This window comes from Diplotaxodon limnothrissa, linkage group LG15, assembly GCF_057381915.1.
Source record: "Diplotaxodon limnothrissa isolate DT_005_m linkage group LG15, D_limnothrissa_male_GT1.1, whole genome shotgun sequence".
NCBI lineage: Eukaryota > Metazoa > Chordata > Actinopteri > Cichliformes > Cichlidae > Diplotaxodon > Diplotaxodon limnothrissa.
The window spans coordinates 10,864,562-10,891,366 of NC_140610.1; the positions used below are offsets into that span (position 1 = coordinate 10,864,562).

General features: G+C 39.5%; 1 protein-coding gene across 1 annotated transcript in view; it reads right to left on the minus strand.

The window, feature by feature from the left end:
* Positions 1–70: 70 nt before the first annotated feature.
* LOC146617115 (tyrosine-protein phosphatase non-receptor type 14-like) overlaps positions 71–26,805 on the minus strand; it is an 88,245-nt gene continuing 61,510 nt past the window's right edge. The window contains exons 7-20 of the mRNA XM_085372121.1: positions 12,845–12,932; positions 12,669–12,757; positions 12,471–12,558; positions 12,191–12,273; positions 11,891–11,951; positions 10,281–10,359; positions 8,856–9,325; positions 7,493–8,764; positions 6,057–6,197; positions 4,854–5,072; positions 1,685–1,813; positions 1,230–1,464; positions 954–1,117; positions 71–678 (exon numbers count right to left, since the gene is read on the minus strand). Coding sequence (XP_085228247.1) covers positions 550–678; positions 954–1,117; positions 1,230–1,464; positions 1,685–1,813; positions 4,854–5,072; positions 6,057–6,197; positions 7,493–8,764; positions 8,856–9,325; positions 10,281–10,359; positions 11,891–11,951; positions 12,191–12,273; positions 12,471–12,558; positions 12,669–12,757; positions 12,845–12,932 — 3,247 coding nt within the window. The 3' untranslated portion in view covers positions 71–549. The remainder of the gene's footprint in view (positions 679–953; positions 1,118–1,229; positions 1,465–1,684; positions 1,814–4,853; positions 5,073–6,056; positions 6,198–7,492; positions 8,765–8,855; positions 9,326–10,280; positions 10,360–11,890; positions 11,952–12,190; positions 12,274–12,470; positions 12,559–12,668; positions 12,758–12,844; positions 12,933–26,805) is intronic.

Consider the following 26,805-nt stretch of genomic DNA (forward strand, 5'->3'; position numbering starts at 1 on the left):
TACAAATTTGAAGTAAATACTTGCTGTATTAAATCAATACAGGAATAGGATCATTTTAGAACAGCGATTTAAGAATACTTTTGTTTGGCAAACTCTTTCAGAGTATAGCAATAATACTGCTGCCACCTACTGTTCATGCAGCATAATGCCATTTCTAATGATGGCTAAATGAGAAATGTACCAGTGGTGCGATATCTCCTAATTGAAACTGAGATTTAATTTCTCTAGATACTTCTTAAGAAACCTGAAGCTGAAAAAACCTGAAGGAATATGCATGTTTCACACAAAAAGTCCAAGATCAAAGGGGGAGAAGGAACAAAATTTGAAATACACCGATTAGGAGAAATGGCTGTCAGTTTCTATACAAGCCCACCAGATCCGTTCCTCCCTTGAGGTGAGTTTTGGGTTAGAATTTACATACAGATGAAGTGCCACACAGAAAACACGAATCTCTGTTCTTCCTTCCCTCCAGCTACCAGTATACTGTGTTTGTTGTACTGTCCTCATGCTGACTTTAAGTACTCCGGAGCAGCCGATAGGTGCTCGGGTTCAAATAAGGCGGGAGTTCTTGAGAAACTGGATAAGAACCTGGTGGACAAACTTATACTGGGATATGGTCTGTACCATTAGCATCCTCTGCTGCCTCAGCTCTGATAGCATTGTGGGAACCTCCACGGGCTGAAGGGGAGAGAAGAAAAAAGAAAGAAAAGGACAACAGTGAGAGCCGGTCAAATGTTTTTGATTGAGGTGTAACTTTATGTAGGAATAAAATTAGATAAAAGTGGGATTATGTATATCTTGCATGTAAAATATCCTAATTTACCAAGTTAAAAACATGCTTCTAAGGGATGCATGTATCCTGCGACTGTCAAAGAAAGTCAGGGACTCTAAAAATGTTCTATACCTTCACTAAATTTTAAATTTGCAGCCCCTTAAGGAAATCATCCACACACCTCATTGTGCTCCAAACACCTGATCATGAGCTCAGTTAGGATGACCACTCCAGTTCGACCTACACCGGCGCTACAGTGCACCACCACAGGTGGATTGAGGCTCTTTGAGGTGTCCAGCATAGAGTTAGTGTGTCTCCTCACAGACTGGATCTCCTCCAGATATGCTTCAGATAAGAAAAGTCACATTGATGTCATGTTTAGTCTTTATGCTGGCTCTGTCCTTACACATATCTGATAAAGCATATTTTTAATAAATGACGGGGCAGCCGTACTTACAGAGAAATCCCAGTACATATTCAGGACAGCCCTGCTCAGGCCAGTCTGTGTATTGCAGATGCCAGACCGTCCTCTCCTGGCCAGACAGCAGGTGTTTAACCTTCAGCCCCGTAGTGGCGTAGCACCCTGAGTCCGTGCGAAATTTGGTGGTCACCTTGAACTTGCCGTGAGTGGCTGAGTTGTGTTTGGAGCCCAGTTTAGGCCAATAGCGATGACTCTTGGACCTGCCGCCCTCCTAGATGAAAGGACGACAAGCGCCAGATGAGAAGTGATTCGTGGGTGATGGGAATGAAGAAAAGAAGCAGATGAGGCAAATTAGATGTCAACAACGAGTCCTGGCCCTTAGAAATAAACCTAAAGTCACAGTGACACAAACTCACCACAGTGTCATTTCTCTCACAGACAGGAAGCTTAAAAAAAAATCCACATCTGTGTGTATGTGTGTGTCAGTGTACCTCCTCGGCAGTAACCATGGCGATAACGTTGACCCCCTGCTCCCAGACCATCTGCCAGAAGTCAGCACAGGTGTTGGCTAGTGGACCCTGGGTAGCAATGTAGTGCCATGCCTCCCCTCTGATCATGACCTGGGAAGACATGCAGAATCAATTAGTGGATATTACAGTATGCAGTGCATATGCAATCAGCCTCAAATATACAAACAAACGCTTTTTTGTTTATCAAGAAATTAAGCCAAATGAAAGAAAACAAACACAGGAGCAGGTCTAGTAATGAACAATGTCTGCAAGTAGCATGGGGTAAATGGAAACATTGACAGGTAGCTAAAAGTAAATGACTGGCAGTTTAGATATTCAACATACAGTCATGTAAAAAACTAAGCACACCAACACTGCTTCAGTAAGATTAAAAATTGGAAAGTTGCAGCCAGGTGCTGCTGATCAAATGCATTTGATTAAATGATCATCAAGTCCAAGAGCTACATCTCAGACTCTTAACATGCTAACTAAGGCCTTTAATGTTAAACTTCACAACAGTACAATTAGAAAAAGACTGAATAAGTATGGCTTGTTTGGAAGGAATGATAGGAGAGACCCTCATCTCTCAAAAAATAATATGGAAGCATGGCTTAGGTTTGCAAAGTTGGACAGATGAGACCACAGTGGAGATGTTTGGCCATAATGCAGCAACACCTCCAGCACAAACACCACTGCCCACTGTCAAGCACGGTGGAGGAGAGGTGATGATTTGGGTTTATTTTGCAGCCACACGAAAAGAAGTATTCTAGAGTCAAATCTGAAGTCTGTCCGACAGCTAAAGCTTGGCCAAAAACTGGGTCAAATGTGACAAAAAGCCAAAGCAGCAAATCTACAATCGAATGGCTGAAAAAGGAAAGAATCAAGGCGCTCCAATGGCCAAAAGTCCAGACTCAAACCGACTAAAGTGCTGCAGTAAGACCTTCAAAGAACTGTGAATAAATGAATGCACACAACCCTGAATGAACTGAAGCAGCATTATAAAAAAAAGAGTGGACTTAAATTCCTCCACAACAATCTGAGCAACTAATTAAAACCATACAGAAAATCATTACATTCGTTCTACAAGCTACTGAATCATGAGATGTACCTAGAATATCACAGAACTGTATAGAGTCTAGTGAAAACTATTTATTTATAAAAGTACAGCCAGCGTTTAAAATTGCTGAGTATAAGTAAAGTTTAACTGTTGAAAATGTTAGACTGATAATAATCAGCTGCTAAATAGAATAAAGGTCGATTAATAGAACAGTGGAAGTAAAAATAACTGATGAAAGCTAATGGCTGAAAAGACGGTACTCATTGATAAACAGCTAACGCAGTTTATCGTAAATGATTAATGGCAGACTGATGCGATTGCTCAGAGTAAATGGCAAGCTAAAAGGAGTCCAGGTCAGGTTTAAAGTCTGTCTTACAGGGCAGAACAGAACTGACAGAAACCAATGTATTAAAGTCAATGACTGTATATAAACTATAAATAAAAAATAGTGCTGCCTCCTCACAGAAGTTCAGCTCACCTACAGACATCTATAATATTCACAACCACTGGAGGGCAGTGTAAACACCTGTTACTTTTATCCACAGCGGGATCGCTTTTCTTTCATTTATAACTCTATTAACTCCTTATCTCTAGTTTTCTTCCATTTCCCCTTCCTGATAACCACAAGACCACAAATAACACTTAAATACGTCCAATCTTTAGCTCACTCCGACCACAGAAACTTCAGTACTATTACATAAAGGGCATGTCTCAGCTGATTTCTCAGGCCACCTCGTGACTATAAACACTGTATTAAGAGACGGATGGGGAATAAACAAGGTCTTTTTGTTCTGCGGCAACCACCTTAAATGACAGGGGAGTAAGAGGGTTACACTGTGGTAGGCAGCGACTCAGTGCTGCTTTGGTGCACAACGTACACATGGCATGCAGACACACGCGTATGCACAAGCTTGCATACACATGCTGTTTGCAACTAAACATGAATAAAGAGCCAGTGAGAGCGACTCAGGTTGTTTAAGAGGGTTTTGGAGTTTGGACAACATTCTTTGGGAATTCCACAAGCTCTGGGAGCTTAAAGGCACAAACAGCCTTCAATAGCTGCCTTTCATCCTTTCCTCCGAGCCATTCCCTGCTTAGCAATGACCGCAACAAAGACTAGAACAAAACTGAAAGCATCAACCTTATACTCTGTTTTCATTTAGGCTGTATGATGTGGGTGTTGCAAAGCACTTTGAGACAGCTATTCTGTTTAAGAGTCATGTAGATAAACCTAAGTATTATAAAACAACTTGTGATATATTTTATTACTCAAGTATTTCTTCTTAAATTGAAACCAACCAGCAATCAAGTCACAGTTGCAGAGCTGACATTATTTGAGCCACCCGAAGAAAGCCACAGCTACATTAGTTGGGGTAATATCTCTTATCATCGCTGTCCAATGAAAAACATGTGCTTCGGATTTTGGTTTGGATAAAGATATCTTGACTGATGAGTTTAGCTTCTTAAGTTTGGATTGAGCTTTTCTTTGGACATCACTCTTAAAAATGCACAAATTTAATGGGCAGACACAGAAGGCATTAAATCTGTCAAACTCAGCACTGTGCATGAGTCATGGAGTCATGATTACTCATCTTTTTTGTTCTTTTTTGTGTGTATATAAAAAAAAGAAACAAAATATGTATATAGATACGTATAGATACAGATATATAGATATGTATAGATACAGATATATATTTGAATCTATGAAATATGACAAAGATAACTTCCACAGTTTCAGTTTGACACATATTTTCTGTTTCCGTTTGAGTAATTTCTCAACAGGAAGGTGGTTCCCAAAAACCTCTTAGCCAAATACTTTGGCTATCTTGGTGTAATGTGTAGTGTGACCTTAAAAAAAAAATGAGGAAACACCATTCTTAAGGAAGCCTAAACAGTAAGAAAAACCTGAGGTATGTCCAGTTACACAAGAACTGGACTGAAAGTCAGGGGCAACAAAAGACCTCTGACTATCCATTAAGGAACATGGAGAAGTATTATTGAAGACTACAGAAAAGGAAATGAAGGGAAACTCAAGACTTTTAAACAGTACTGCAAAAGCCTGGATCACACACAGATAAGCATGGCTGTGTATACCTTGATATGCGAGGCATTTATGTAGCCTGTGTTGTTCTCCTTGTTGGGTACAAGCTCAACTCGATTCTCCTCATAAGGAACAACATCACGGAAACGGTTGCGCTCTGCATTTTCGGGCAGAGTTGCTGTTGTGAGAATACAGTCTGCCCTCTTCTTGGGCACCTGCTCATACTCTGTAAAGACCCGCTCTTCTTCTAGCTTCAACTCCAAGGTCTTACACTAGAGAGAGAGAGGGAGAGAAAAAGTAGAGGGTGTTTATTATTCAGAAGTCTCTCTTTCAGTCCCCAAAAAGGCACTCATTCATTTACATCACACCCCGACAAAGGCATTCGAATCCAACACTGTTATCGTATAACACTCACGTTTTTAAATTCTCCTCAGTCTCCTCATGATGCTCACAAGTATTCATACTGAATCAATATAGTCAGGAAAGAGCCGAATACGCAGCAGCAGTGGTGTTTATTAGGCCAGTCATGTCTGAGAGGCCAGAATCTCTTTCTGTCTCTCTTTCTCTGTCTGGCTCGCTCTCTCTCAGGTCACATTCTTAACATACCAGCAGGCCCAGAGGCGATAAGCACTACCGTGCCACACGTTCCACAGCCCACTTAGGGTTTGCCCCCATTAGCTTAGCAACAGTTGGGACAAAGACTGGGATTCACACCTCCACGCTCAAAAGGGAGCCAAACACACTGGGGATCTACTTGGGCAGTGGAATTCATTAAAATGATGTGATTAATAGAGACTGTGAGTTTTGGTGTGACGATGACCAAACAAACTTTTTGGGGAGATTTAAAGCTTTTATGATTATTCGGTTTAAATAAGCTTAAATAAGACCTAATCCTGAACATCAACTCTGGTATGTTATTCTTGATATCAGTTCTTTAAATACTCGTTTTAGTAATTGTGATTTTTTTTTAAGAGCTTAAAAAGCCTTTTCTATCTTTAATATGATAAGTTTCCAATTACATACATGTCAGTAAATCCCAAAGGTTTTGGGTAAAGTAAATGTAGTAATAAAGTAGCAACAAAACAGATGAGTAAAATGAATTCCCAGCAGCATATTTTTTAAAGGTTGTCTGTAAATTAGCAGGACTTTTTTACTATATGTTACAAAATATACAGAATAATACAAAGTTACAGTCATGAAACCCTTAAACTTTAACCATAATAATGTATATGTTGTACAAAAAGCAAGCATCCTACCCTTTCATCAGTAGCCGCCTTGGCGCCTTCCTCCCCTGGACTCTCGGGGACAGGCATCCGGGCGACGTAGAGCCCGTTGAGTGCGGCCATCATCAGCGGCCTCTTCATGGAGTCCACAGACATCTTCTGTCTCTCCAGCGTCTTCAAGAGAGAGAAAAATCCTGTTGTCATGCTTACAGGCACCAGCAGGTTTGCAAGACTGACTGACCTGCCATTGCACAAGTACAGTGTTCACGCAGATGTGCATGAGCAGTAGTGGGTGGGGAGAATTTCCCGTGCATGTGCATAAACTGCCCGTACCAATCCCCTTGTAATAAGTCCAAAGGTGAGAAACAGGAAGCCCACTACACAAAGCCTATTAAGAAAGAGTTCTTATCCATCTGGTTGCCTTCATCCTCGTTTGTCCTTCTTACATGTTATTAATTGTTTCATCTTTGTTTATTCCCACCTACCTCTTCAGCTTCTGTTTGATTACAACACACCCTCTGTCATCCTGACTCTCTTTCTCGCTTCCAAACACTGACCCACATTGCACCGTCTCCTTCCTCGAAGGATTACCTCTCCTAATCTCTGATGCTATTAAACCTCCAGGACAGCGCCGCCCTTCCCCTTTCCACCTTCTTGATCCCCCATGGGGCAGTCAAAACAACAGCTTGGGGGTCATAAGGGGTACCCTCTATGCATAAGATAAAGCAGCTGGCATAAAAGGGCTTTAGCAGCTTTGGACAGCAGTGAGAAGAAAACATTCTTTAAGTTTTATTGGCTAAAATCACACACACCTGCAATCACAGACAGACAGGTTTATCTCTAGGAGGCAATTATTTATGACTGGACTGGTGCTGGGTCAGATGTTTGCATATTAACAGAAGGCCCACCGACACAAAAACACCCAACTCGAAGAATAATCGGAAGGCTTAGTAAGGCTTTTAGCTGCCTCGGGGAATTCAGAGTCCAGTGCTGCCCTTTTAGGTGCTGAACTCCAGATTACTGCTAATCAGGAGCTTTGAAACTAGTGAGCAGACAACAGACTGTAATATTTAAAACTATACCAGTACAATGGCTTCAGAGGTGTCAGGCACTGACATTATATTTAATAATTTCATGCTAAACATTTTTATTCCATATGGAAAGGTAATAGAAAAAAATTGTGAATGTTATAAACATAGATAAAATTTAACATCATATGTTGCATTGTATTATTAAGTTAAAAAAAAGTATTATTAAACAGAAAATGTTTTGCATGGTATTATTATATTTAAGTAAAAATGTGTTAAATTGTATTATTGAGTAAATGTGTTATATTGTAATATTAAGTAATAAATGCATTACATTGCTTTACGTAAAAACATCGTTACACTGTGTTAAAATGTAGAAATGTGTTAGTTCTAAAATTTGAGGGAACGGCTGTGAAGATGTAGAATGAGTGAGTATCTTACCCTTTGAGCGATTTCCCTCTCCACTATGCTGTCTTCCAAGGAAAACATCTCTGATACTGGCCTCTCTTTGACCGGCTCCTTCCTCACCCTCTCCTTAACACTGGTCAAGTCTGGTTCTGAAATGGATGGACCTAAAACTGCTCCATTCACAACACTCTGATCCCCCCGGGTCAGTGTCCCACCACCACCACCCCCAGGCCCACTAACACCCTGGCTCTGTCCAGTCTTTAAGGCGCAGCCATGGCCTTGGTCCACTGGTCCCTGGTTGCCCTGTGGTCCTTGATTATGGTTGGTGTGGTGGGTGTTGTTGTGATTGTGAGTGTGGGTGCGAGCTTGAGCATTGCTTGCAGGTCTAGGAGGGCCCGGATATTCTGGAGGGGGTTTATTGGGAAGTTTGGCCAGAGCAGCCTGGAGCTGTGCACTGATGCTAATGTTCTCGTTGAGACCTGGAATTTGAACGTCCAGTTCAGGCCGCTCCTCTTCTTCCTCTTCCTCTTCTTCACTTTCACTGCTGTGTATGAGCATGGTAGCATTAGAAAGAGTCTTTTGGTGCTGATAAGTCACTGCCTCGGGTGCATTCTTGGCAGGCTTCATGGGCAACTCTTTTGGCTGCTGAGGTGGAGGCTGAGGTTGCGGCTGAGGTTGTGACTGAGAGTTTTGAGGCTGGGGCTGTGGAATGGACTGAGGCTGAGATGGCATCACAGGTTCTCTCAGAGTATTCCGCCGATGAAGAGGAGCATTCATTCCTTTCATCATAAGGCCTTCCATCGCTCCTCTCATGCTGCTTATAACCTCCATGCTGTGTCTCTTGCCCAGCGTGGACCGGTGCTTAGCAGCTGCAGTTAATGGTTCACTGACCTCCTGCAGGGACTGGTGCACCACAGCTGAGCTGTCGGGCTGGAAGGTTTTGACTGACAGCTGCACCATGCGGGTAACCAGTTCTGGACTACTGCCGCCAATGCGATGCCGATGGCTCGCTAGGTCTGGCGTGCTGGTGGCTGGGCGAAAAGAGCTGGAAGGGTAAGGTGGAGGGGGCCGCGACATGTGGTTCCTCAGCATGTTGGCTGTAGCTGCATAGTTTCCAATGTTGTTCCCCTGTTGTTTGGTATTTGCCAGCTCGGGTGTGCTGACTGTATGGGAGATGGAGCTTCCTCCACCTCCACCGCTGCTGCTGCCTCCACTTTCGTTAACATGGGGTGAATGGCATGGACCCTGGCTGTTGGCTGGTCCTCCCTGATGAGGGCCATGGGACACCGGCTTACTATATGTGATCTGCAAGATGAACAGTCACAAACAGATGCATTGAACTAGGAAGCTAATTACAATTAATTAAATAATAATCTCAGAGCATCCTAACCCTTACCTGTGGTGTATACGGAGCAGGGCTGGGTGCCACACCATGATAAGGGCCCCTCTCTCGCATCTCTGGCTGGCTGTACACTAGAGGCTCAGGCTGCCTGTAGGCACAGGCATTGCTGATGTTGAGACTGCGTAGCGACTGGCTGTGAAGGTCATGGTGAGCAGGGAGCATGCACCGCTTCTGCCGCATGACAGCATCGTACTCAGGCGTGGGCCGATAGGATGGTGCAATGATGGCACTGTGACGGTGGCTGGGGATGTAGTCAGGCCGCATGAGCTCACTGCCAGGGATGCTGAGGTTGGAGGACATGGGCGAGGGTGGGACAAAATTCTGGGAACGATTGAGGGAGCTCAGGCTGGGGCTGCTGTACATGCTTCCGTTTGGCACGTTACCGTTTCGGTAGGTAAAGTCCACTGTACAGCGATCCAGGCTGCTCTCTGACTTGTAATACGGGTCATCGTGGAAGATACTGTCTGCACAGCAAAGGAGGCATGGAAAAATGTGTAAAGAGGATCACAAGAAAATCTGAGCTGCAAACATTTTTAAGCAATTTGTGCACTAAAGCTAAACTTAATCAAACAAAGATTTTATTGATCTTTGAAGTTCTATGACTGTTCAAATACTTGGTACCTCAGTATTTCATATAAAAACTTAAAAGAACACACGCTTTGCACAATGAACCGTGTTGGAGCTTGAAAGAAAGAAAATCAAAAAGGAACATTGACAAATTTAAAGAAAAAAAATGAAGGGAGACCAAATGTTCCTGTAATCTTGCCAGTGGTATGGTGAAGGTGGTACTGGGGGTTTTCCAGTCTTGCAGTTTAACTGTCTAAGCTGTTATAAACAAGCTGAAATAAACACCCTTTGTGGCATCCCGAAGGTGGGAAAAATGATCACTGCTGTTTTGTTGGTTTCACAGCTGCACCAACCACCACAGAAAAATATGTCATGTTATTCCTTCCCGCTGAGCAGAGCGCTCTCCCGTGTGAAACTATCCCATGTTCACAAGGAGAAGGAAGACAAGCATAATCTCTGTCCGCACAATCGGAGTATGATGCCTGAGGTCACACTCGAGACCGATCCCACGCCCACATGCAGTAGCACACCCAGAATGTTTTTCCACTCGCTCGCTTTTTATTGTCAAGCTGACATGAGTGAAGTTCTTCGGATTATAAGGCAGGCTGAGTGTGTGAACACTTCAATGAAAGAGTGAAGCATAAATGAGGTCACTGCTCTGCACCCCAAACGTTGGGCTCTAATTGGCTGGGAGACTGTTAAAATGCGAATGGGCTGTGAGTCACACGCCTGATGGGAAAGACACAATTAGGAGGACTGTTGTTTTGAGTTATTGTCAGGGAGGCAAAAATCTTAAATCACACTGTGGTTAAAGCAGGGGGAGGAAAGCCACTCTAAAACAGTAACACCTACCTTGAGAGCTCTGTGTGTCTTGATAATGGTCTCCAAACTGGGAATGCACTGACTGGAAGTTACAGGACTGTGGCCGTGGCTAAATGAAGAAATTGTAAAACGGTTATAAAGTGTGACATTGTAAGATCTCCTGATCCTCAAAGTGATATTTCAGTTTCTTTACATCACACATGAAACCATCACTTTACTTCTCTGTCTTAACACATCAATCACAATGGCTGACTGTGACCAAGCCAGATTGAAGCTAGTGCTGCGCATCTGTCATTGGACAAAGTTTGCGGTACTCCAGACAGTCATCTGAGCACTCCAGTGGTCTGACTGAACATCTATTGTGCCACATTTAGCCTCACCATTGTCTGGCTAGCAGGGAGGGAGACGCAGAAATCACAGCCTTCGCTGTCGCACCGGAAATCAGAGCAAGCAACACCCTTTCTAACTTTCCAACAACACCCACCACACCACCAACGCATGCTAAAACCAAGGCTCCATGGCACAATTAAGAGCTTATAGAATAGAAGGAAAACGCCAGAACTCTCAAAAAAATGCTTCTTTATATTTATTAAAGGGCAAAAAGATGCATGTTTCAGTAATAAACTGCCATCAGCACAATATAAGACAAACAACAATCACAATAAAAATCAGTGTGAAATTCCAATTTCCAACAATCAGAAAGCAGAGCTCTAACTGCATGATGAAAAACATCTGCATAGAAAACCATGCCAAAAGTAGCAGACATGCGCTATGAACTTAACAGTAGTTCTTCATTTGAGCCTTCAGGGCTTTCTGTTTGTAGTGCATGAATCCAGTAGTATTCCCTTTATAGCAACAATCTTTCGATCGACGTCTCTTTTAAGAAGAGGTATCATTTCACATTGGATTCATGCACTACATACAGAAAGCCCTGAAGGCTGGAATTAGAAACTACTCCTAAGCTGTTTTTTGTTTTGTTTTGGGGGATTACATGCTTCTTTTGTGTGATATTTCATATACAGCCTTTTCACATATATATATATAGTATGTTTCTAAGTGGTTTTGCTATTGTGTAGAATGCTTTCCAGTATTGGAATCTACCTGGTGGCAACTTATTGTGGAAATGTACACATTTGTACACAAGTATTTACACAAGTATTTGTTCTGATGGTGTCACAGTGTTCTCTTTTTCCCCTTAAACTCTTTCCTCATGAAGATGACATTAAATGACCACCCTAGTACCCTTAATTGATGGGCTTTGACACCTCAGTGGTTTGATGACCAATGCAACAGTTTCGAGGGTAGCTGCATAGGCATAGATCACTCTCATAAACCTGTGATACAAACCCATTCATTTTGCTCTGGACCTGAATATGACAGAAACATCTCAGAGTTACTCCTAATAGGCTTTCAGAGGGTAAAGAGTTAAAGTTTTGGAGTGGAAGGCACTATTAGTCTGTATGTCTGTATTCTGGACGATTAAGAGCTTCCCTGAGTGGGAGAGCGGATCAGGTTGCTAATTGTGGACGTTTCTGTGTTCCCCCTCTGTCCTCCATTCTCGTCCCTTTTATATTGACCAGAGGCAATATTAAATAGCTGTATCAAATCACTTCAAAACATACAAATGCTTGTCAACATACCAGAGACAGGCGATGAGTCCAGGTGGGTCTCCTCCTCATTGGTGCAGGTGAGTGAGTGGGCCTACAAAGAAACAGACACATTATGTGACAAATTAGTATTTTATTAAATGCACCCAGGTCATGTACTATAAGCTCAGTGAATGCTACACAGTCTTTTATAGCATATGTTTTGTTGGGGTTTTTTTGTATAACCTTCAACAGGTTGTTGAAATACCCATTAAAAAAATAAATGACAGACAATTGATATCTTAGTGTTTTAATGGCCTTCAGCTGGCCTCTCTGTGTGGCCTTGAAACTCACTCTGCACATATCTTGTTCTGTTTGTAGAATTTGTGTCTGGCTGTGAAAAGGCGGGCGATGTACTTGGCCATTTCCATATCCTCCTGCAGACACAAACAGAGAAAAAAATTAATAATAACACCGAAAATTTAAGGTGAACAGAAAATGAGTATTTCTGTGAAGTCAAGAATCAGCTCTCCCCAGTTCGTTTGTCCCTCTGCAGGTATTTTGTGGACGCATACTTTTCCTGCATGTTTAACCACCCACTATAAACCTCTGTGTCTGCAGACACAACACTCACCATGTGAAAGACGATGGTGTCGTCTCTGCTCGTTATCTCCACTGTGATGGCTGACTTGTTGTGTGCAATGGTACCAATGTCCTTCCACCTTTATAACACACAGATGCAAACAAATGTTTTAAAAAAGGAACAACGGTTCCTCATGAGTACAGGAAATTATGACAATTCTTTCTTTCTTTTTTGAAAGGAGAAACTTACTTGTGGAGCATGATGGATCTGCCATTTCTGTGTTTAACAAACACTCCAATGAAAGACACACCGATGAATATGTCATTGGTATAGTTGTCCTGTGGAAGAAAGTATTACACAAGAACTCATTTAAAATCTCTCAAAGGATACTGATTGAGAGGTTGAGGGTGATGTAATGTATCTACCTTAGCTGGAAAGCTCTCCTGGCCAAACCCATCCAGTTTTTCTACCTCCTTGATGTACAGCACTTCTGCTTCAGCGGCCTGCATTCGACTGGAAATCACAGAATGGTACCAAGAATCTTATTAGTGTGAATGCTTGAAAAGCATTCACAGTATTGTTATTCGAATCTTTATTATTATTAGTGTGAATGCTTGAAAAGCATTCACAGTATTGTTATTCTAATCTTTATTATTATTAGTGTGAATGCTTGAAAAGCATTCACAGTATTGTTATTCTAATCTTTATTATTATTATTATTATATATTCCGTACGTTTTTTGGCATCTCACTCCTTCAAAACCGTTCAACTTAGAAAAACCATTCAAACACCGTTAGATTCCTATTCTTTTGGACATGACTGCTTCTATTTTTCTCATTTTTAACATTTATATTTTTAATTTTATTCAACTTTATTCAACAAAAATTTATAATGTATTTCAATGGGGAGACCCTTCAAATCCTCATTCAACTTACTCATTTTTAAACTCTTACTACTTCCACATACGTTCACATAGAGCCACCATTCAAACTTTAAAACGAAGACAAGACATTCAACTATTCAACTTGTATTTATCTTTTCAATATCTATTATACTTTTTCTTCAGTTCCAGTTTAAGTTTCATGATGTTTTTTCACCCGTTTCAAAATTTATAATGGGTGTGTATGGGACGGAATGTTGGGGCTAGAGTGAGACAGCTCAACTGCTAGAGTGAGAGGAGCAAAAAAATTAATCTTAAAATCTTTTTTAAAACTGCTGCTGTGTCCGCAGCGTTTGCTCTACAGGTATGATTTTACCCTCAAAACGTAGCCATGGCTGTCCTCTTTCATCCAATGTGTTTACTATTGTCCTAGGTGTTACGGTTCTTTCATAAATGTCACCAATGCACAGCCTCCTCCTTCCAACTCTTCCATAGACTCTAATGTTAAAATGGCTCAGAAGGTTCGTTTGAAAATCAGAAGAGCATGGTGTCTTTCCACTGTCACCACGTCCATATAATAAACTCCACAGGCATGAAAACTGAGAATTTGGTAGACTAGACATTGCTGTCGCTCACGGTGAAAGAATTTTGTCAATACGACATGTACTTTTCATTTGGGAAGAATTTGTTTGGGCCTGACTTTTCTGTTCATTTTAAGCAGCAAAAGTGAGGTGCATGTCTGTGTCGTGTGTATGGAGCCATTGGGTGCAGTCACTATAGCAACCAGGCTCACACCTGCCTGCTTAACGAGCTCTCTCTCTCACTCTGCCAAGATTCATCTTAAACACTTCTCTTTCAACTGCTGCTGTCTCCACAGTGTTACAGCCATCATTTTACCCTCAAAACGTCGCCATCGTTGTTCTCTTTCCAACATCTTGTCTTTCAAAGCTCAGAGATGTAAACTTTTTAAACTGTGTGGATCCAAGTGGAGGTATCACATTTTAGTCATTCAGTGATTCAAAGAATATGACCTTTTAATATTCTTTCAGATGTTTTCTGACTCTAAATGTTCTTTTCTCATTTCTTAGGTTTTTCTAATTTACAATTAAAACATTTTCAGCTTTTTTCCAACTTCTTCTTCTGTGTAACCTTCAGCTTTTAGCAGTTCAGCACTTTTGTTTTCAGGTTAAATTCGGGTTTTTTTTTATCTCATTCAAGATTTTTAAATTAAATTCAGCATTTTATTCATTTCAGTGCATACATTCAGATTCAAGCATTCACACTGCAGTTTCTTCAGAAAATGCACTTTCTAGTTAGTGTGAATGCTTGAAAAGCATTCACAGTATTGTTCTTCTAATCTTTATTAGTGTGAATGCTTGAAAAGCATTCACAGTATTGTTCTTCGAATCTTTATTATTATTCCATATTCCGTACGTTTTTTGGCATCTAACTCCTTCAAAACCGTTCAACTTAGAAAAACCATTCAAACATCGTTAGATTCCTATTATTTTGGACATGACTGCTTCTATTTTTCTCATTTTTAACATTTATATTTTTAATTTTATTCAACTTTATTCAACAAAAATTTCCCATGTATTTCAATGGGGAGACCCTTCAAATTCTCATTCAACTTACTCATTTTTAAACTCTTACTACTTCCACATACATTGACATAGAGCCACCATTCAAACTTTAAAACGAAGACAAGACATTCAACTATTCAACTTGTATTTATCTTTTCAATATCTATTATGCTTTGTCTTCAGTTCCAGTTTAAGTTTCATGATGTTTTTTCACCCGTTTCAACATTTATAATGGGTGTGTATGGGACGGAATGTTGGGGCTAGAGTGAGACAGCTCAACTGCTAGAGTGAGAGGAGCAAAAAAATTAATCTTAAAATCTTTTTTAAAACTGCTGCTGTGTCCGCAGCGTTTGCTCTACAGGTATGATTTTACCCTCAAAACGTAGCCATCGCTGTCCTCTTTCATCCAATGTGTTTACTATTGTACTAGGTGTTATGGTTCTTTCATAAATGTCACCAATGCACAGCCTCCTCCCTCCAACTCTTCCATAGACTCTAATGTTAAAATGGCTCAGAAGGTTCGTTTGAAAATCAGAAGAGCATGGTGTCTTTCCACTGTCACCACGTCCATATAATAAGCTCCACAGGCATGAAAACTGAGAATTAGGTAGACTAGACATTGCTGTCGCTCACGGTGAAAGAATTTTGTCAATACGACTTTTACTTTTCATTTGGGAGCGATTTGTTTCGGCCTGACTTTTCTGTTCATTTTAAGCAGCAAAAGTGAGGTGCATGTCTGTGTCCGTGTGTATGGAGCCCTTGGGTGCGGTCACTATAGCAACCAGGCTCACACCTGCCTGCTTAACGAGCTCTCTCTCTCTCTCTGCCAAGATTCATCTTAAACACTTCTCTTTCAACTGCTGCTGTGTCCACAGTGTTAAAGCCATCATTTTACCCTCAAAACGTCACCATCGTTGTTCTCTTTCCAACACCGTGTCTTTCAAAGCTCACACTTTTAAATTTTTTAAACTGTGTGGATCCAAGCGGAGGGATCACATTTTAGTCATTCAGTGATTCAAAGAATATTAACTTTTAATATTCTTTCAGATGTTTTCTGACTCTAAATGTTCTTTTCTCATTTCTTAGGGTTTTCTAATTTACAATTAAAACATTTTCAGCTTTTTTCCAACTTCCTCTTCTGTGTAACCTTCAGCTTTTAGCAGTTCAGGACTTTTATTTTCAGGTTAAATTCGGACTTTTTTTTTAAATCTCATTCAATATTTTTAACTCAAAATTCAGCAATTAATTCATTTCAGTGCATACATTCAGATTCAAGCATTCACACTGCAGTTTCTTCAGAAAATGCACTTTCTAGTTATTATTATTATTATTATTATTATATATTCCGTACGTTTTTTGGCATCTCACTCCTTCAAAACCGCTCAACTTAGAAAAACCATTCAAACACCGTTAGATTCCTATTCTTTTGGACATGAATGCTTCTACTTTTCTCATTTTTAACATTTATATTTTTAATTTTATTCAACTTTATTTAACAAAAATTTATAATGTATTTCAATGGAGAGACCCTTCAAATCCTCATTCAACTTATTCATTTTTAAACTCTTACTACTTCCACATACATTCACATAGAGCCACCATTCAAACTTTAAAACGAAGACAAGACATTCAACTATTCAACTTGTATTTATCTTTTCAATATCTATTATACTTTTTCTTCAGTTCCAGTTTAAGTTTCATGATGTTTTTTCACCCGTTTCAGAGTTTATAATGGGTGTGTATGGGACGGAATGTTGGGGCTAGAGTGAGGCAGCTCAACTGCTAGAGTGAGAGGAGCAAAAAAATTAATCTTAAAATCTTTTTTAAAACTGCTGCTGTGTCCGCAGCGTTTGCTCTACAGGTATGATTTTACCCTCAAAACGTAGCCATCGCTGTCCTCTTTCATCCAATGTGTTTACTATTGTCCTAGGTGTTATGGTTCTTTCGTAAATGTCACCAATGCACAGCCTCCTCCCTCCAACTCTTCCATAGACTCTAATGTTAAAATGGCTCAGAAGGTTCGTTTGAAAATCAGAAGAGCATGGTGTCTTTCCACTGTCACCACGTCCATATAATAAACTCCACAGGCATGAAAACTGAGAATTCAGTAGACTAGACATTGCTGTCACTCACGGTGAAAGAATTTTGTCAATACGACTTTTACTTTTCATTTGGGAACGATTTGTTTCGGCCTGACTTTTCTGTTCATTTTAAGCAGCAAAAGTGAGGCGCATGTCTGTGTACGTGTGTATGGAGCCATTGGGTGCGGTCACTATAGCAACCAGGCTCACACCTGCCTGCTTAACGAGCTCTGCCTGCCACTGTACCAAGATTCATCTTAAACACTTCTCTTTCAACTGCTGCTGTGTCCACAGTGTTACAGCCATCATTTTACCCTCAAATTGTCGCCATTATTGTTCTCTTTCCAACACCGTATCTTTCAAAGCTCAGGCATTTAAACTTTTTAAACTGTGTGGATCAAAGTGGAGGGATCACATTTGAGTCATTCAGTGATTCAAAGAATATGACCTTTTAATATTCATTCAGATGTTTTCTGACTCTAAATGTTCTTTTCTCATTTCTTAGGGTTTTCTAATTTACATTTAAAACATTTTCAGTTTTTTTTCCAACTCCTTCTTCTGTGTAACCTTCAGCTTTTAGCAGTTCAGCACCTTTGTTTTCAGGTTAAATTCGGGGTTTTTTTTGTTTTTTTTAAATCTCATTCAATATTTTTAACTCAAAATTCAGCAATTAATTCATTTCAGTGCATACATTCAGATTCAAGCATTCACACTGCAGTTTCTTCAGAAAATGCACTTTCTAGTTAGTGTGAATGCTTGAAAAGCATTCACAGTATTGTTCTTCTAATCTTTATTATTATTAGTGTGAATGCTTGAAAAGCATTCACAGTATTGTTATTCGAATCTTTATTATTATTATTCTATTTTATTATTATCTATTCCGTACGTTTTTTGAAAGCCTACTCCTTCAAAACCGTTCAACTTAGAAAAACCATTCAAACACCGTTAGATTCCTATTCTTTTGGACAACATTGCTTCTATTTTTCTCATTTTTAACATTTATATTTTTAATTTTATTCAACTTTTTTCAACAAAAATTTATAATGTATTTCAATGGGGAGACCCTTCAAATTCTCATTCAACTTCCTCCTCTTTAAACTGTATCTACTTCCACATACATTGACATAGAGCCACCATTCAAACTTTAAAACGAAGACAAGACATTCAACTATTCAACTTGTATTTATCTTTTCAATATCTATTATACTTTTTCTTCAGTTCCAGTTTAAGTTTCATGATGTTTTTTCACCCGTTTCAGAGTTTATAATGGGTGTGTATGGGACGGAATGTTGGGGCTAGAGTGAGGCAGCTCAACTGCTAGAGTGAGAGGAGCAACAAAATTAATCTTAAAATCTTTTTTAAAACTGCTGCTGTGTCCGCAGCGTTTGCTCTACAGGTATGATTTTACCCTCAAAACGTAGCCATGGCTGTCCTCTTTCATCCAATGTGTTTACTATTGTACTAGGTGTTATGGTTCTTTCATAAATGTCACCAATGCACAGCCTCCTCCCTCCAACTCTTCCATAGACTCTAATGTTAAAATGGCTCAGAAGGTTCGTTTGAAAATCAGAAGAGCATGGTGTCTTTACACTGTCACCACGTCCATATAATAAGCTCCACAGGCATGAAAACTGAGAATTAGGTAGACTAGACATTGCTGTCGCTCACGGTGAAAGAATTTTGTCAATACGACTTTTACTTTTCATTTGGGAGCGATTTGTTTCGGCCTGACTTTTCTGTTCATTTTAAGCAGCAAAAGTGAGGCGCATGTCTGTGTACGTGTGTATGGAGCCATTGGGTGCGGTCACTATAGCAACCAGGCTCACACCTGCCTGCTTAACGAGCTCTGCCTGCCACTCTGCCAAAATTCATCTTAAACACTTCTCTTTCAACTGCTGCTGTGTCCACAGTGTTACAGCCATCATTTTACCCTCAAATTGTCGCCATTATTGTTCTCTTTCCACCACAGTGTCTTTCAAAGCTCAGGCATTTAAATTTTTTAAACTGTGTGGATCAAAGTGGAGGGATCACATTTTAGTCATTCAGTGATTCAAAGAATATGACCTTTTAATATTCATTCAGATGTTTTCTGACTCTAAATGTTCTTTTCTCATTTCTTAGGGTTTTCTAATTTACATTTAAAACATTTTCAGTTTTTTTCCAACTCCTCCTTCTGTGTACCCTTCAGCTTTTAGCAGTTCAGCACCTTTGTTTTCAGGTTAAATTCGTTTTTTTTTTTTTTTTTGTTTTTTTTTTATCTCATTCAATATTTTTAACTCAAAATTCAGCAATTAATTCATTTCAGTGCATACATTCAGATTCAAGCATTCACACTGCAGTTTCTTCAGAAAATGCACTTTCTAGTTATTATATTTTATCTATTCCGTACGTTTTTTGTAATCCTACTCCTTCAAAACCGTTCAACTTAGAAAAACCATTCAAACACCGTTAGATTCCTATTCTTTTGGACAACACTGCTTCTATTTTTCATATTTTTAACATTTATATTTTTAATTTTATTCAACTTTATTCAACAAAAATTTATAATGTATTTCAATGGGGAGACCCTTCAAATCCTCATTCAACTTACTCATTTTTAAACTCTTACTACTTCCACATACATTGACATAGAGCCACCATTCAAACTTTAAAACGAAGACAAGACATTCAACTATTCAACTTGTATTTATCTTTTCAATATCTATTATACTTTTTCTTCAGTTCCAGTTTAAGTTTCATGATGTTTTTTCACCCGTTTCAGAGTTTATAATGGGTGTGTATGGGACGGAATGTTGGGGCTAGAGTGAGGCAGCTCAACTGCTAGAGTGAGAGGAGCAAAAAAATTTATCTTAAAATCTTTTTTAAAACTGCTGCTGTGTCCGCAGCGTTTGCTCTACAGGTATGATTTTACCCTCAAAACGTAGCCATCGCTGTCCTCTTTCATCCAATGTGTTTACTATTGTCCTAGGTGTTATGGTTCTTTCGTAAATGTCACCAATGCACAGCCTCCTCCCTCCAACTCTTCCATAGACTCTAATGTTAAAATGGCTCAGAAGGTTCGTTTGAAAATCAGAAGAGCATGGTGTCTTTCCACTGTCACCACGTCCATATAATAAACTCCACAGGCATGAAAACTGAGAATTCAGTAGACTAGAAGCTGCTGTCGCTCACGGTGAAAGAATTTTGTCAATACGACTTTTACTTTTCATTTGGGAACGATTTGTTTCGGCCTGACTTTTCTGTTCATTTTAAGCAGCAAAAGTGAGGTGCATGTCTGTGTACGTGTGTATGGAGCCATTGGGTGCGGTCACTATAGCAACCAGGCTCACACCTGCCTGCTTAACGAGCTCTGCCTGCCACTGTACCAAGATTCATCTTAAACACTTCTCTTTCAACTGCTGCTGTGTCCACAGTGTTACAGCCATCATTTTACCCTCAAATTGTCGCCATTATTGTTCTCTTTCCAACACCGTATCTTTCAAAGCTCAGGCATTTAAACTTTTTAAACTGTGTGGATCAAAGTGGAGGGATCACATTTGAGTCATTCAGTGATTCAAAGAATATGACCTTTTAATATTCATTCAGATGTTTTCTGACTCTAAATGTTCTTTTCTCATTTCTTAGGGTTTTCTAATTTACATTTAAAACATTTTCAGTTTTTTTCCAACTCCTTCTTCTGTGTAACCTTCAGCTTTTAGCAGTTCAGCACCTTTGTTTTCAGGTTAAATTCGGGTTTTTTTTGTTTTTTTTAAATCTCATTCAATATTTTTAACTCAAAATTCAGCAATTAATTCATTTCAGTGCATACATTCAGATTCAAGCATTCACACTGCAGTTTCTTCAGAAAATGCACTTTCTAGTTAGTGTGAATGCTTGAAAAGCATTCACAGTATTGTTCTTCTAATCTTTATTATTATTAGTGTGAATGCTTGAAAAGCATTCACAGTATTGTTATTCGAATCTTTATTATTATTATTCTATTTTATTATTATCTATTCCGTACGTTTTTTGAAAGCCTACTCCTTCAAAACCGTTCAACTTAGAAAAACCATTCAAACACCGTTAGATTCCTATTCTTTTGGACAACATTGCTTCTATTTTTCTCATTTTTAACATTTATATTTTTAATTTTATTCAACTTTTTTCAACAAAAATTTATAATGTATTTCAATGGGGAGACCCTTCAAATTCTCATTCAACTTCCTCCTCTTTAAACTGTATCTACTTCCACATACATTGACATAGAGCCACCATTCAAACTTTAAAACGAAGACAAGACATTCAACTATTCAACTTGTATTTATCTTTTCAATATCTATTATACTTTTTCTTCAGTTCCAGTTTAAGTTTCATGATGTTTTTTCACCCGTTTCAGAGTTTATAATGGGTGTGTATGGGACGGAATGTTGGGGCTAGAGTGAGGCAGCTCAACTGCTAGAGTGAGAGGAGCAACAAAATTAATCTTAAAATCTTTTTTAAAACTGCTGCTGTGTCCGCAGCGTTTGCTCTACAGGTATGATTTTACCCTCAAAACGTAGCCATGGCTGTCCTCTTTCATCCAATGTGTTTACTATTGTACTAGGTGTTATGGTTCTTTCATAAATGTCACCAATGCACAGCCTCCTCCCTCCAACTCTTCCATAGACTCTAATGTTAAAATGGCTCAGAAGGTTCGTTTGAAAATCAGAAGAGCATGGTGTCTTTACACTGTCACCACGTCCATATAATAAGCTCCACAGGCATGAAAACTGAGAATTAGGTAGACTAGACATTGCTGTCGCTCACGGTGAAAGAATTTTGTCAATACGACTTTTACTTTTCATTTGGGAGCGATTTGTTTCGGCCTGACTTTTCTGTTCATTTTAAGCAGCAAAAGTGAGGCGCATGTCTGTGTACGTGTGTATGGAGCCATTGGGTGCGGTCACTATAGCAACCAGGCTCACACCTGCCTGCTTAACGAGCTCTGCCTGCCACTCTGCCAAAATTCATCTTAAACACTTCTCTTTCAACTGCTGCTGTGTCCACAGTGTTACAGCCATCATTTTACCCTCAAATTGTCGCCATTATTGTTCTCTTTCCAACACAGTGTCTTTCAAAGCTCAGGCATTTAAATTTTTTAAACTGTGTGGATCAAAGTGGAGGGATCACATTTTAGTCATTCAGTGATTCAAAGAATATGACCTTTTAATATTCATTCAGATGTTTTCTGACTCTAAATGTTCTTTTCTCATTTCTTAGGGTTTTCTAATTTACATTTAAAACATTTTCAGTTTTTTTCCAACTCCTCCTTCTGTGTACCCTTCAGCTTTTAGCAGTTCAGCACCTTTGTTTTCAGGTTAAATTCGTTTTTTTTTTTTTTTTTGTTTTTTTTTTATCTCATTCAATATTTTTAACTCAAAATTCAGCAATTAATTCATTTCAGTGCATACATTCAGATTCAAGCATTCACACTGCAGTTTCTTCAGAAAATGCACTTTCTAGTTATTATATTTTATCTATTCCGTACGTTTTTTGTAATCCTACTCCTTCAAAACCGTTCAACTTAGAAAAACCATTCAAACACCGTTAGATTCCTATTCTTTTGGACAACACTGCTTCTATTTTTCATATTTTTAACATTTATATTTTTAATTTTATTCAACTTTATTCAACAAAAATTTATAATGTATTTCAATGGGGAGACCCTTCAAATCCTCATTCAACTTACTCATTTTTAAACTCTTACTACTTCCACATACATTGACATAGAGCCACCATTCAAACTTTAAAACGAAGACAAGACATTCAACTATTCAACTTGTATTTATCTTTTCAATATCTATTATACTTTTTCTTCAGTTCCAGTTTAAGTTTCATGATGTTTTTTCACCCGTTTCAGAGTTTATAATGGGTGTGTATGGGACGGAATGTTGGGGCTAGAGTGAGGCAGCTCAACTGCTAGAGTGAGAGGAGCAAAAAAATTTATCTTAAAATCTTTTTTAAAACTGCTGCTGTGTCCGCAGCGTTTGCTCTACAGGTATGATTTTACCCTCAAAACGTAGCCATCGCTGTCCTCTTTCATCCAATGTGTTTACTATTGTCCTAGGTGTTATGGTTCTTTCGTAAATGTCACCAATGCACAGCCTCCTCCCTCCAACTCTTCCATAGACTCTAATGTTAAAATGGCTCAGAAGGTTCGTTTGAAAATCAGAAGAGCATGGTGTCTTTCCACTGTCACCACGTCCATATAATAAACTCCACAGGCATGAAAACTGAGAATTCAGTAGACTAGAAGCTGCTGTCGCTCACGGTGAAAGAATTTTGTCAATACGACTTTTACTTTTCATTTGGGAACGATTTGTTTCGGCCTGACTTTTCTGTTCATTTTAAGCAGCAAAAGTGAGGTGCATGTCTGTGTACGTGTGTATGGAGCCATTGGGTGCGGTCACTATAGCAACCAGGCTCACACCTGCCTGCTTAACGAGCTCTGCCTGCCACTGTACCAAGATTCATCTTAAACACTTCTCTTTCAACTGCTGCTGTGTCCACAGTGTTACAGCCATCATTTTACCCTCAAATTGTCGCCATTATTGTTCTCTTTCCAACACCGTATCTTTCAAAGCTCAGGCATTTAAACTTTTTAAACTGTGTGGATCAAAGTGGAGGGATCACATTTGAGTCATTCAGTGATTCAAAGAATATGACCTTTTAATATTCATTCAGATGTTTTCTGACTCTAAATGTTCTTTTCTCATTTCTTAGGGTTTTCTAATTTACATTTAAAACATTTTCAGTTTTTTTCCAACTCCTTCTTCTGTGTAACCTTCAGCTTTTAGCAGTTCAGCACCTTTGTTTTCAGGTTAAATTCGGGTTTTTTTTGTTTTTTTTAAATCTCATTCAATATTTTTAACTCAAAATTCAGCAATTAATTCATTTCAGTGCATACATTCAGATTCAAGCATTCACACTGCAGTTTCTTCAGAAAATGCACTTTCTAGTTATTATTATTATTATTATATATTCCGTACGTTTTTTGGCATCTCACTCCTTCAAAACCGCTCAACTTAGAAAAACCATTCAAACACCGTTAGATTCCTATTCTTTTGGACATGAATGCTTCTACTTTTCTCATTTTTAACATTTATATTTTTAATTTTATTCAACTTTATTTAACAAAAATTTATAATGTATTTCAATGGAGAGACCCTTCAAATTCTCATTCAACTTACTCATTTTTAAAGTCTTACTACTTCCACATACGTTGACATAGAGCCACCATTCAAACTTTAAAACGAAGACAAGACATTCAACTATTCAACTTGTATTTATCTTTTCAATATCTATTATACTTTTTCTTCAGTTCCAGTTTAAGTTTCATGATGTTTTTTCACCCGTTTCAGAGTTTATAATGGGTGTGTATGGGACGGAATGTTGGGGCTAGAGTGAGACAGCTCAACTGCTAGAGTGAGAGGAGCAAAAAAATTAATCTTAAAATCTTTTTTAAAACTGCTGCTGTGTCCACAGCGTTTGCTCTACAGGTATGATTTTACCCTCAAAACGTAGCCATGGCTGTCCTCTTTCATCCAATGTGTTTACTATTGTACTAGGTCTTATGGTTCTTTCATAAATGTCACCAATGCACAGCCTCCTCCCTCCAACTCTTCCATAGACTCTAATGTTAAAATGGCTCAGAAGGTTCGTTTGAAAATCAGAAGAGCATGGTGTCTTTACACTGTCACCACGTCCATATAATAAACTCCACAGGCATGTAAACTGAGAATTAGGTAGACTAGACATGGCTGTCGCTCACGGTGAAAGAATTTTGTCAATACGACATGTACTTTTCATTTGGGAAGAATTTGTTTGGGCCTGACTTTTCTGTTCATTTTAAGCAGCAAAAGTGAGGTGCATGTCTGTGTACGTGTGTATGGAGCCATTGGGTGCAGTCACTATAGCAACCAGGCTCACACCTGCCTGCTTAACGAGCTCTGCCTGCCACTGTGCCAAGATTCATCTTAAGCACTTCTCTTTCAACTGCTGCTGTGTCCACAGTGTTACAGCCATCATTTTACCCTCAAATTGTCGCCATTATTGTTCTCTTTCCAACACCGTGTCTTTCAAAGCTCAGGCATTTAAACTTTTTAAACTGTGTGGATCAAAGTGGAGGGATCACATTTGAGTCATTCAGTGATTCAAAGAATATGACCTTTTGATATTCATTCAGATGTTTTCTGACTCTAAATGTTCTTTTCTCATTTCTTAGGGTTTTCTAATTTACATTTAAAACATTTTCAGTTTTTTTCCAACTCCTTCTTCTGTGTAACCTTCAGCTTTTAGCAGTTCAGCACCTTTGTTTTCAGGTTAAATTCGGGTTTTTTTTGTTTTTTTTTATCTCATTCAATATTTTTAACTCAAAATTCAGCAATTAATTCATTTCAGTGCATACATTCAGATTCAAGCATTCACACTGCAGTTTCTTCAGAAAATGCACTTTCTAGTTAAGTGTGCCTATGCGAAGGCACACTTATTACTATTGCTCGGATTTATTATTATTATTATTATTATTCTTTTTCCGCCTGAAATTTTGGACCTTAACTCGCCCCACAGTTTTGAGACAAGGTTCACATATGATATATCATTGTGTGCGGCTGGAGCTGGAATGAGTTGCTATGACTTTTGGTGTTTATTACTTCTATAGTTTTTTAAATATGAATATTTTAATGCAAGTTTTTTCCCATTGAAATGAATGGAGAACAAGAAAACTTCATTTGTGGTGTGCTGGCTCACTCTAGTGGTATGTCGGGAGTAATGCGAGGCGGCCGCTGTCTCCCTGTGGACGCTTTTATTTTGTATAACTACCGGAAGTAGTTCCTATGTACTGACGCTAGCTGGGTAGCTAGCGCCGCGTCGCTTAAAAAGCAGCCGGGCTTGTCTTAAACTTAAGAGGCTGACACTCGCTAAACCACCCGATCGCTCGCCAAGCGACTGTTTCACACTGGACTTATTTTTCGTTTATATGGGCCGATGATGCTGGTCGATGAGGAAAAACTAACTGAGTTGTTTGGTGGTGGCTAACGCGGAGCTAGCTAGCCACCGGTATGTGTCTCTTTCCCCTCATATGTGGGGAAAGAAACATGTGAGGCGGCCGCCGATCGACCGGTTTTCAGGTGAGAATGTAGGTGTGTAAACGTCAAATATCTGCTCGTTTTGTCAAAACATCCCATATTAGCAACAGATTTCTCACGATGTTGCTGCTAGCCGGCTAGCTAGTTTGGCCGGCCGGCTAGCCGGCTAGCTAGCTCGGCTAGCTAGCGCCGCTTCGCTCAAAAGCACCCAGGCTTGGCTTTCAGTGAGGCGTCTCTAACTCCTTTCACCCCCGATCGCTCCGCAAACAGTCTTTGTCTTAGCTGGACTTATTTTTCGTTTATATGGGCCGATGATGCTGGTCGATGTGGAAAAAATAACTGAGTTGTTCATATACCGGTGGCTAGCTAGCTCCGCGTTAGCCACCGGTATATGTCTCTTCCCCTCGTATGCGGGGAAAGAAACACCGATCGACCGGTGGTGGCTAACGCGGAGCTCAATCGTGGATAAGGGAAACCCAATGCAGGAGAAGCAGGCGGCTGGTGAACTGAATTTCAGGTAAGACGTTATTAACTGCACTCTATTTGGGTCAGATATAAACCGAGTTTAGGTGTAGTTTATTTTCGTTGTGCTGACAGTTACAATAACTGTACTGCGTGCTAGCTAGCACGACGGAGTTTCTATACAGCTGTGCGCGCTAAGTTACTGATTTTGAACTTTATGACAGCCTCCCCTATTTTCAGGCGAGAATGTAGGGGTGTAAACTTCAAATATCTGCT